Genomic DNA, 12232 nt, shown 5'->3' on the forward strand with positions numbered 1-12232 from the left:
TCCAAGCATCTTGTCCAGGAGGAAACCATTCCCTAGGCACAGTCAGCCTAGGGAAATGCATGAGAAAGGCGACAAATAGTTCACGGCACTAACATCATTGAACTCAGCACTTGTTTCACATCGTGAATACAATAAGACAATTGACAATGGCCAATTTATGCAGTGATTGACCTTCTCTGTGGAGGAGCTAAGCCTTTCGTACGTCATCACTCCGCTGGTCGCTATGGCAACGTGAGCATACAAGTGGCGATTTGGCAAGTTTGGCTTATCGTATGGAAGCGAGAGATATGCCATTCGAACCGATATCAAATTGTCTTTCTTCTGGACCCTACTCGAAAAATCGATGCACTTCCCATTCAATTTGGTGTTTGTGTGTTTGTGTGTTTGTGTCACGCCTGGCGCTATCCCGTATCTGTCCCGTACCGTACCGTACCATCAGACACAGCTGGCCACATGCAGCTGGCCGCACTATTCAAATAGGGCTTTCTTACGCAAGATCATAACGTGAAGCAACTTGGAAGAATGAGTATGAATGTGAAGTTTATGGGGGAATGCATGTAGGGCTATAGTGCGGGTTCGAATCCCAGGATATGCCTGAAAAATAGGAAAATTGAAAAAAATTATACCATCCCTATTCTTTTTTTCCGTCATCAAGGCGGCAGATGGTGCCGTATTACCCTCGACCTTACCTGTCCCGTACCTGTCCCGTACCGTACCGTACAATCAAAGACGGCTGGCCACAATGCATATTCAAATAGGGCTTTCAAATACAAGATCATAACGTGAAGCAACTTGGAAGAATTAGTATGTATGCGAAGTGTATCGGGGGATGCATGCAGGGCGATAGTGCGGGTTCGAATCCCAGGTTTAAAATATGTCTAAAAACAAAAAGTACAAATTTATAAGAATTTATAACATCCCCATGCCGTAGTCAAGTGGTGTGCTTCACTGTCCGAAGATTGCTCAATGCCCATGCAGGGCAGAGCCTTGTACACAAGAGAGAGTTTGGAAGCTTCGCTACAACACGCCGGGCGTGACACAAACACACAAACAAACACCAAACGAGAGAGCTTGAAAGCTCAGGGCCCTACGCTATGCTTTTTTGCCTTGATGACCTAGGCAAAAAAAGCATACGGATGTTATAAATTCATACACAAATTTTCCTTTTTTTTTTAAAGACATAACCTCGGATTCGAATCTGCTCTATCGCCCTGCATGCATCCCCCGATACACTTCGCATACATACTAATTCTTCCAAGTTGCTTCAAGTTATGATCTTGCATTTGAAAGCCCTATTTGAATATGCATTGTGGCCAGCCGTCTTTGATGGCAGGGTATGGTGCGGGACAGGTACGGGATACCGCCAGGCGTGACACAAACACACAAACACACAAACAAACACCACGCGTGTGAGTGTATGTTTGTTTGTTTGTTTGTTTGTGTGTATTCTTTATTTAGAGTGGGAAGTCCAAAACAGGCCCTAGCCTAATAACAATGGTCCCACTAGTGAGGGAATGCTGTATATCTGTGCATAAGCCTAGCGGATCAGTGAGTGTAACAGCAACTAGTAGGGAAAGAAAAAGAGAGAAGAAAAACAACTCAAAACAGGAGTTGCGATTTGCATAGGGAGAAAATAACGCAAAGAGCAGTGCATACAGTATTTGTAAAATGGCTTATTTATCTGGTAAGCAAAAAGGCAAGAGCCATTGACTTAAAGCGATTGCGTTTTCTTTCTTGCCTCACCGCAGCGGGGAGCTGGTTCCATAAGATGGTCCCAGCATAGGTAACACGTTTGGCAAGATATGCAGTTGGGCTGGCTGGGACAATCAGAAAATTGCTGTGCCCACCACGAGTTTGAGTGGAATTACTGCGGCTGAAAAAGTTAGCGAACAACATGCTGATGTTAGAGGAGTCATGGAGACAACGCCAGATAAAAACCAGAAGGTGCATGTTGGTGTATGTGGTCAATGTTTGGATGTTCATGCGTGTAAGAATATTGCTTGTGGGTGTCCCGGGAGGTACCCGACAGACTGTGCGTACAGCACGCTTGAAGAGCCCATTAAGCCGTCGACTTTGATACGCCGTGAGAAATGGTAAGTAAGCAGAAGCGGCATACATAAAGTGTGATAAAATGAAAGAACGAAAATAGGCTATGCGACATTGAAAGGGCAGGAACGTAGCGTATCGTCTGAGCACGCCAACTTTCGACGCGACGCCCCGTGCGATGTGGTCGCCCATGGTGTTCCAGCTCATGTCCGCATCAAAGTGGAGACCTAAATATTTCACAGAGCGAACAGTTGGCAGAGGCAGTCCATTACATTGCACTTGCAAGTCAAATGTTTCAGATCGTACTGGCGATATCGACATGATCTGTGTCTTCGTTTCATTCAAGATGAGACCGCGGTTCCTAAGCCAATCGGCGAGGTGCTGGACAGCACTTGAGAGATTTTGGGACACCTCATCCATGCTCATGCTGCTGGATCTAATTGAGATATCGTCCGCAAATTGCAGGGTCGCAACATTGTAAGGGGACAGCTCTTTCGCAATGTCACGGACGTAGAGAACAAACAACAGGGGCCCGAGAACTGACCCCTGTGGTACTCCGGAGAAGCTGGTGTATGGTGAGCTCTGTACCTGACCGACTTTGACATACTGTGTCCGATCTGAGAGGTAGTCTGCAAGCCATTGCAGCACCGTTCCACCAATTCCGACCTCGAATAGGTCCTGAATAAGGGTTTGGTGCTTCACCTTATCAAATGCCTTTGACATATCTACGAAAGCAATCCCCGTGAAGTACTTTTTTGTCTGGGCTTGGCATATGCCCTCAACGGCTAATACAAGGGCATCACATGTGGAATGATGTGAACGATAGCCGAACTGGGTTGGTGGAAATAGATCATGTCGGCACAAGTACTGAGTGAGCTGATCATGGATGACTCGCTCCAAAAGCTTTGAACTATCGACATTAGAGACAAGGGTCTGTGCTTCTTTGCTATGCTGGGATCACCACCTTTAAACAGAGGCGAAATGCTGGCCACCTTCATAGGAGCTGGGAAATGTCCCTCCCTCATGGATTTGTTGAGCAGTAAGGCCAATGACGGCGCAAGAACATCTGCATGAGCTCGAAGAAGGGCTGCAGGGATGCCGTCACTGCCAGTTGCCTTCGTCGGATTCTGTTGCTCTAGAAGCTTCTGGACTTTTGCAATAGATACAGGAACAAATTCCACAAAACTAGTTGCCGTTCGTGGCCCTTGGGGTAGGTGAAGATGAACTGGGCGGCTGGGATCTTCCACGATCTTGGCGAAAGCACTTCGAATTGGCTCAGCTGAGCACTGAAGCGGCGCCGATTTTCTTTGTTTCCCAGTCAAGTGGTTGAAAATTCGCCAGGTTTGTTTTACCTCACAAGTCGCAAGCTGAAATTTTGTACTGTAGTACGCTTCTTTCAGCTTCCTGTTACAGGTAGTGGCCTCCCTTCTTGCCGCTTTGAATGTGGCGTACCTTTGCTCAGATTTGTCTGACAGACACTTTCTATGAAGCCGGTTGCGCTTACTCAAAAGGTGCAAGAGCTGGCTGTCCATCCACGGTACCGATTGTCCCTTGTGCTGCTTACAAGATCTAAGAGGGGCATGAGTGTCAAGCACCTGCAGGAAGCGATTATTCCACTCCGTCCACATGTCTGTTGGGCTGCCTTCGATGCTGCAAAAAATCTCCTGAATCAAGTCAGCTTTGAAGCTTTCATGATTTATCCTTCGATAGTTCGGGCACAACATTGATGTCTCGGGACTCCTTGTCGGGTCAAGGTAGAATTCACTTATGACCGCTGCATGGTCGCTGAAAGCCACGGGATGGATCGTTGCCACATTGTGCTGGTCAAACGTATTGAAGAACAGATCCAATGTGGTGGCTGTGGAATTAGATGCAAACCGTGTCCGCTGATGAACGCCCTGGTGGAGACTGTAGCTTGCCGTTTGATCAGACAGGAAAAGGAGCTGATGATCTGGAGCCGTTGATGGATCCACATTCACATTTAAGTCACCGCACAGTATAACGTTCCTGCCCGGAGTGAGAGCTGAGTGTAGAAGACCATCAAGGCGATCCCAGTAGCCAATAGGTTCAGAGGGAGGACGATAGATTGTGCCTATCAAGCAACTCACACCAGTGCAGGGAATCTCGCCCCAACAACTCTCAACCCCAGCAGCAGCTATATCGCATCTCGGCTGGAGAGGCAAGAATGTTCGGGAATATAAGCAGACACCTCCACCAACTTGATCCTCTCGATCAGCACGCAAAACATTGTAACCTGCCAACGTGATTTCTCCATCAGTAATTGTACTATCCAGCCATGTCTCGTTCACACAGACAACATCAGGACAATGCTGGCGGGTGAGTTGTGCTAGGTCATTAATCTAGTTTCGAAGGCTCCTGATGTTTATCAGTAGAACTTTCAGCTTAGCGTCACCACTCAGTCCTCCCCTGTCTCTGAAAGGTGCTTTCGGATGGCGCAATCTACCCGGAACGAAAGTTGGAGCCTGCGCATTCAGTATCGAGGTATTCATTGCGCCTCTGCTTGGTCGGACCTGAAGCGCCAGTCACGGAGAGTGTATGCAACTGTTTCAGGCCGGAAAGACTTTTCACTAACTTTGTTCACGTCCTGAGCGTCAACTGTTATTCTCCCGGAGGCCGTTCTGAAGTATTCAGAAGAGTATATAATACATTGCACTATCTCCAGGTCCCGATCTCTGCACCATTCAGCAATGGACTGTGCCTGGCAACCATACGGGATTTGCCCCAGGTAGAGAACTTTCCGCGGGCCTCTGGAGACGGTGTCTAACGAAGGTGTCGGGTTGCTATCGGACGTACGTTCCCGGATGTAATGTGAAGACTTGTGGCGGCGGATGGGATTTGTCTGCGCTTTGCGACTGTCAGTCTGCCGTTCCGCAGGACTTGTAGCCTCTCCGTCCCGGAAGGTTCTGATGCTAGCCGCCTCTTGAAGTGTCGACGCTCCTTCCTGGACATGACATCCTCGAATGGCGCCTGGTCAACCGATATGTCCATTAGAAGGTCAATTGGGGCAGTATCTCTAGATATGGCCTGTGAATACAACTCCTTGGGTTCATTCCTAGCAACGTCTTCAAGCACTGATCCTTCACCTCGGGATGTGGCATGTAGGTCTCTTTGTGCTCTTCCAATCTTCGAATAGCTCGCCAGGGGAGCAGTCATCTGCGGGTGGGCATGCTTGTGCTGTTTCCCGCCGCTGGCCCTCTCCAAGTCTCCTACTCTGTCCGAGAGAGATGCGAGTTCCCGCTTTACAATCGCTTCAACCTCTAGTAAGGGGATACCCTTCTCCTCTGCAGCCGTGATCTGCCGCCGCTGGTCGTCTCTCAGCGCTGCCAACTCGTCACTGATGCTAACGACAATCCGCATCATCTCACCCAAGCGTTCAAAGACTCCAGCAGCTGATGGGTGCAACACACCCACACCAGCCTCGCGAAGTTTCCCGACCACCTCCGCGCGAGCCATACTGTCCAGGCCATCAATGCTATGTATGTATGTGTATGTGAGAAAAGGAAGAGAGTGTGGGTTTATGTTTGTGTAGTGGTGTGGGCATGTGTGGATTTGGCATTTGTCCCCAGCTCTATTCTATATCATTCATGCCGGAACTACTGCTGCATAGCCCCAAGTCTGAAGACTTGGCAACTTCACGCCTGCACCTGACTCTTGCTCTATGATACGCGTCGCCTATGACACCCCTCATAATTTCCCACCTTGCTCCCCCTTATGTTCTGGCTGCCCGTTTTGGATCCATCAGTTGCCTGATTATCGTAGAAATACGTGAAACTTAGAGTTGTAGCAAAGCTTTCAAACTCTCTCTTGTGTAACATCCCTATGCTTTTTTTTGTCTAGGTCATCAAAGCAAAAAAGCATAGCGTAGGGCCCTGAGCTTCCAAGCTCTCCCGTTTGGTGTTTGTTTGTTAGTTTGTGTGTTTGTGTCGCGCCTGGCGCTATCCTGTACCTGTCCCGTACCATACCGTGCCATCAAAGACGGCTGGCCACAATGCATATTCAAATAGGGCTTTCAAATGCAAGATCATAACTTGAAGCAACTTGGAAGAATTAGTATGTATGCGAAGTGTATCGGGGGATGCATGCAGGGCGATAGAGCGGATTCGAATCCGAGGTTATGTCTTTAAAGGGCTTTCAAGTTCATAACCCCAACTCTTGATGTAGGGCGATAGTGCGGATTCGAATCCCAGGTTAAGCCTAAAAAATAAGAGAATTGAAAAATTTATAACATCCCTATGATTTTTTTGCCTAGGTCATCAAGGCGGTAGACGGTGTCGTATTACCCTCAAACGTACCTGTCCCGTACCTGTCCCGTACCGTACCGTGCCATCAAAGACGGCTGGCCACAATGCATATTCAAATAGGTCTTTCAAATGCAAGATCATAACGTGAAGCAACTTGCAAGAATTAGTATGTATGCAAAGTGTATCGGGGGGATGCATGCAGTGCGATAGTGCGGGTTCGAATCCAAGGTTATGTCTTAAAAAAAAGGAAATTTTTTTATGAATCGATAACATCCGTATGCTTTTTTTGTCTAGGTCATCAAGGCAAAAAAGCATAGCGTAGGGCCCTGAGCTTCCAAGATCTCTCGTTTCCAGAAAGCATGGAACACTTTTTGCGAGACATGTCCTGGGTTGTAGTGGAGATAGTCCACTGTCTTGCAGTGCATGGTTCAGAAAAATGGACGGTGTAAATGGTTCCCGCTATGGCCCTTGAAATTTGGCTATTTTAGCGATGCAATTTAGTGATATTTGGAGATGATGGCCATTGCTTTTCTGGATGTAGCCAAGGCTCTATGTGGTGGTGATGTGAATACTACTCAGGTTGAGTAAAGTTGGCATGGTGGTGGTTTGTTCTCAGCTCAATCCTGTACGCCGTACCAGCGCTCGTTTTTGGGACCCAACATTCAGTCGTATTTTGGGCCCATTTCGAGGTGGTCCCCAGTTTCGAGGTGTCCGTGAGTTATGCAACGAGCCCTCTTGCATGGTTGTTGTAGACCCCAAAGGAAACCTACTTGGGAAAATTTGAGCGAAATAGGAGAGATGGCCCAGCCCAGCTTTTCTGGTTTTCTCAGACATGCTCTCTTAACCCTTTCCATGCCATGGACGCGTATACGCGTTTTTTTTAGTATGAGCAGATTGGCCACGGACGCGTTTACGCGTTCTGCCTAGACTGTACAATGTACAATGTACACTGTACAGTACATGTGTATCGCGTGCTATAGACGCTGGAAAGGTAGTGAGCCCAGCTTTCCAGCGATATAAAGTTCTCCGCAATACGACAAGATATGACGGAGCGGCGACAAATTGAACGGCCAGAATGCGCAAATTTCACTTTTTGGTGATCGATTCAAATTTTTTGTTCGCGACTTCGTGCGGGCTAGGGAATTTCCCCTAGAGACAGCGTGTGCGCAGTAAGCTTCAACAAACGCGCTTGAATCTCAGCTTTCCAACGCAGTTTGAATCGTGCAAATCAGTTCACAATGAGCAAGAAGACGAAAGAAGATGAGAGGCAGTCAATTTGTTATTTTCAGGCATGGTCGGGGGACTTGGAGAGGAGATGGAAGTGGCCCTGGTATGCCTGTCGCGCTGTGAGTCCCTAAAATGGCTTCCTGTGGTCCTGTGGTCCAGATCTTTCCAACAAGCCATGGATCGTGAAAATCCATCCAGGTATAGTGAAATAGCAATAAATGTCGTTCTGAGGTGCGCGTGCAGCTTTGAACAGGTGAGCTGAACAATGCGTGGCCAACACAGGAAAACATACTGGCATGGAAAGGGTTAAAAGTAACGTCTGGCGCTAGCCAGGGTTCACATAGCTTTAATTCGGTATCTGTTGGTTGTGTCGACAGGCATGCCTGGTGCTGTCCTGCACAAGACAGTTGGCCTTCTTATTCAAATGGGTGAAGATGAGCATGAAGTTGAAAACTATCTCCGAAATAATGCTGGTCCCAACAGTGGAGATCTCTCTATCCATATGACTTGATTGCACACTCAGGAAGATTGTGGCTGAGGAACATTAATTCCATAGCTCGTTCCAGACAAAATGCATAGACAGATTCATATCCTATGTGTCCTGAGAGAGATTTACACCAGAGACCACCATCAGTAACTTCATTTACCTTCACAGCCAGTGCCATTTGCCTTATATCCCGGTGGGCATGCGCAACGGAAAGAGCCAAGCGTGTTAACACACGATGCCACACCAGTGCAACCATCAACCCTCAAGTCACATTCATCCACATCTGTTCAACGACAACATTTATACAAATAAAACCCTGGATTTGTTATGTGAACCACATGCTTGATGGTTAGACAGTTGTCCAAGGTCCTCAGGCTGCGTCTATTGCTCTGTGTCCAGTGGACAGAGCCAGTAGTACCACATTCGCACAGCAATGACACAACCAAGTCCTTTTCTGCCGTTACCCAGAGTCTCGTGTGAAAACACTCAGACAGCAGAATGACTAGCACAGGAGGAATTATGGTATTCGCAATGCTGAATATGCGGCTGGGGGAATGTGTAAGAAGCTATATAACCCAGCTGCTACTAGCCTTTGAAGATGGCTTCAGTAATGGCCGCCATTGGACAGGCTGAATTGATTGATTCGTTCGAAAATTGGATGGCTAAACATTACTAGATAACTTAGATCGGTGTATGAACATAGTGGGTTTGGCTGCGTTCCATTATTGTGAGCAGCAGTGGCCCCTCATTATTGTACCTTGCTGCTTGAACTTTCAGTGTGCATTTTAGTCGAAATCTGTGGACCAATCAAGCATATTGGGTGAATGAGGTCCACCTAGGGATAAAATGATCCAACTTTGAGCGAAATCGGAAATTTGGCCATGTCGGGTGATGTTAGATCGTTACAGGTATTGACTCTTAAGGTGACTCGTACCTAAATCGAAAACTAGTCCTCTGAGCATCCTTCTGCTCAGGTTTGGAGTAGAAATATTATGAAATGTTTTTACTTTTTGCCCCCTCGCGAGTTCAAACCTCCCCGGTAAAACCTTTTTTCTTCTTTTCCGGTAGTGGTTTTGACAAAAATAGCTTCTATAATCGACACAAAAAAGTATGTTCTCGTGGCAACAGAAACATGAAAATTTGCATGCATTTTGTCATCAATGAAAGGAACATCTCTACGAAATGTAAAGGAAATCCACCGTGACAGCAGTTTCAATTTACTTGAAGGCAGCAGTACAGTAAAACCTGTGGTCTTTAGTTAGAGGTTTGCACCGCGTGACCATAATAATGGATCCCATTATGATATGTATCATTATTTCAAAATGCAGCTAACACAATTCCCCAGGGCTTGCGCAATGTCATTCTTATTTCAGGTCAAAAAACCCTTCGAGAGAAAGACGGAGAGATGGATAGAGACAGAGAGAGAGAGAGAGAGAGAGAGAGAGAGAGAGAGAGAGAGAGAGAGAGAGAGATAGAGAGAGAGAGAGAGAGAGAGAGAGAGAGAGAGAGAGAGGGAAGATTATTTTTTTGCAGACTCCAAATTCAGCTGCTACTTCTGAAGCCAGGAGTCCAACGTTCCCTGGGGAAGTTTCGTTTTGCGCTGGGCTTCAAATTTGTTCATGCGACCAATCGTACCGACTGTCCTTGTTGTGACTCCTCGATTGCTTGAACGCGATCCTTCAGCATCAGGACCTTGTGGTGCTGCTTTGTTTCTGGATTCCTTGATGCCATCGTCGATCCGTCTGTATGACTGGGGTGACAGTTTATTCTTGACAGTGCTTGAAATTTTGATAGGTGTAGTGCAGTCCACACCGACTCCACAGTCAAAATTACCTGCATTCATTTGTTCAGCTGTAGTATCGAAAGATTCCTTTCAGGACCATGGAAAATCAGCAAAATTTCAAGAAGGAGCTTCGAGCAACATTTGATTTCCCACATCGCGGTCGCTAGTTACGGGTCAAAAATCGTCTTTGGGACAAGAAAAGGCGGTCGCCGGTCGCATTCAGCAGGTACTCGCTAGTCGCAGTGCATTTTGAATGTGAGACCTTCCGTGCATGGCGAAGTGGTCGGTAGTACCAGGCTGGTCGCTAGTCACGGTGGTCTTTAGTTACAGGTTTTATGTATGTAAATTTACCCCCAAATCGACAAATTGATAGTACTTGACATTTAGTCAGAACAATACAACAGTATAGGCAAAATGCTGGGATGTGTTTTTGTGCAAAATGTTCCAAAATGCCAGAAATTTTAAATCTGGTTTTAACTATGAAGAAGTGTTTCAATCTTTCCCATTTTTGGGACAGACAATATTCTGGTAGTATTAGGCTCTGATCGTTTGGTCGGATCCGGATCCAGATCCAAATCAGATCTGTCGGATCCTTCAGAATCAACCGATCACTTTTTCTCCGACCTTGGCTGTTGCCATGTTGACGAAGTAAAAATCGCTCTGACAGGTCACCCCAAAAGGGCGGAAGTCCTACTGATTGCGCACGTCGTACGAAATGTCAACAAAAGTCGACTAGTCATACGACAATGAGTACAAACATGATTTTTCACGCCATATACGCACAAGATACGGTCATGTCCTATGGAAGGCGGCCCACATCAATTTTGACACACAATGGACACCCCTCGTCACTACTAACAAAACAAACCAATCACGCAGGATCCGAAACCATTTGGACCGGACAGGTGCCTCGTGGTACTCCCCTTACCCTGGGTAGGTGATGGTTCTGCGCGCGTCGTGAAGGAGGTGCGCAGCATTGTCTGTTCATCTTACCCTCCCCCCCCCCCCCCTGTCATTGGACATGTTCAGTCCGTTCGGTTTGCGAATTCAAATAAACACAACCAACCAACCAACCCGTGCGTGAAATTGTATGTCGTACTTGGAACGACGCGTGCGTTCAGTATGAAGGAGGACGTTCTACCTACCCTTAGTAGAAGCAACCTTACCTATTTTTTTCAGTGCCGAGAATGTGAAAATCGGTACGTAGGTAGAACCCTTCAACAACTGGGCGCACACATCCGTCAACATGTGCCGTTAGGTCTTGTCCCTGTTGACGCTCGTGGTACTTGTCCTCGTCGTGGCCGTCCTCCAAAATGTGCTGTGCAGTCCGATGCTGGGACGCCTTTGTCTGCGTCCAGTGTAGATGTACGCATGCGCGCCTCCGCCTCGATGGGCGGGGAGCTTGGCCCGTCTCAGACTAGCGTAAGGAAGCGAGGGAGACCGTCTCGAAAACCACCCAATGTGACACTGGAGCTCACAGAAACCGGAAGAGTTACCAGAAGCAAGGTGAAGAGACGGAGTACTGGGGATTTGAATACGTCGATAATGGAAGTGACAACAACGATCAACAAGAGGAAACGAGGAAGACCATGAAGTGAAACGAAAATGGCCATGAAATCAACGGATGTTGGAGGTGTGGACCGGAGCAACCAAACAAACAAGCCCAATGGAAGAGGACGACTACAGGCGTCGAAGGTGACAGAGCTAAGTGATCGGACATTGTCCATCAAGGGTCATACCTTGGACAGTGCTAGTTGTCGTAAGTTGTATAGTGATGATATGTTTTCGATTTTGACTCGTGGAAGGTCTAAGTTACATCTTGCTTTGTTAGAAGCTCTATATATTTGTAAACTAGATCCTGAACTATGTTTGCAGAAGAAGAATGTGTTATCGTTGCAGTTGTTTGGTGTCACACCTCGTGACAGTGTGACAAGTGTTCCCTGATGTGTTCAACGTGTCTGTCTACAACTTGCAGCTGTTTTTTTTGAGTTTTAATACTTTAATCATTTTATCGCCTATGTTGAAGTGTTGACTTTTTCTTTCTTTCTCTATAAGTTCTGTTTTTTTTTCAAATTTACAACAGTCCCTGTACTATCCTGAAGAGAAGGGAAAGAAAACGTTTGATAGAAAGGAAGTGTATACTGAATTGTGTGGATTTGCATCGTTGCTTGCGAATACTGATAACGAAACTGTTTTTTTTCCACCGCCTCCAAACTACCGTTTGAATTATTATTATTATTATTTAGATAGGCGTCGAGGCGACAATAGTTTTAGAATTGCGATCAACAGAACGAGCTGAACCGACATTTCACAAAGGCTTTTATTGTATTCAAAAAAAGAGTGGATACGAAGGCAGTGAAGAACATGGACGAAAGAAAAAATGTGATGTGGAAGAAATGTTGAACAAAAAATCTTACTTCGAACTAG

The 12232-nt window shown here is 46.6% G+C and overlaps 1 protein-coding gene across 1 annotated transcript in view; it reads right to left on the reverse strand.

Annotated features, from left to right (window-relative positions):
- LOC135813037 (fibrillin-1-like) overlaps positions 1 to 12232 on the reverse strand; it is a 48836-nt gene that overhangs the window by 21519 nt on the left and 15085 nt on the right. Inside the window, exon 6 of the mRNA XM_065326256.1 lies at positions 8183 to 8305. Within this exon, the coding sequence (XP_065182328.1) occupies positions 8183 to 8305 (123 nt within the window). The remainder of the gene's footprint in view (positions 1 to 8182; positions 8306 to 12232) is intronic.

Source organism: Sycon ciliatum, chromosome 3 (genome assembly GCF_964019385.1).
Source record: "Sycon ciliatum chromosome 3, ocSycCili1.1, whole genome shotgun sequence".
NCBI classification, from domain to species: domain Eukaryota; kingdom Metazoa; phylum Porifera; class Calcarea; order Leucosolenida; family Sycettidae; genus Sycon; species Sycon ciliatum.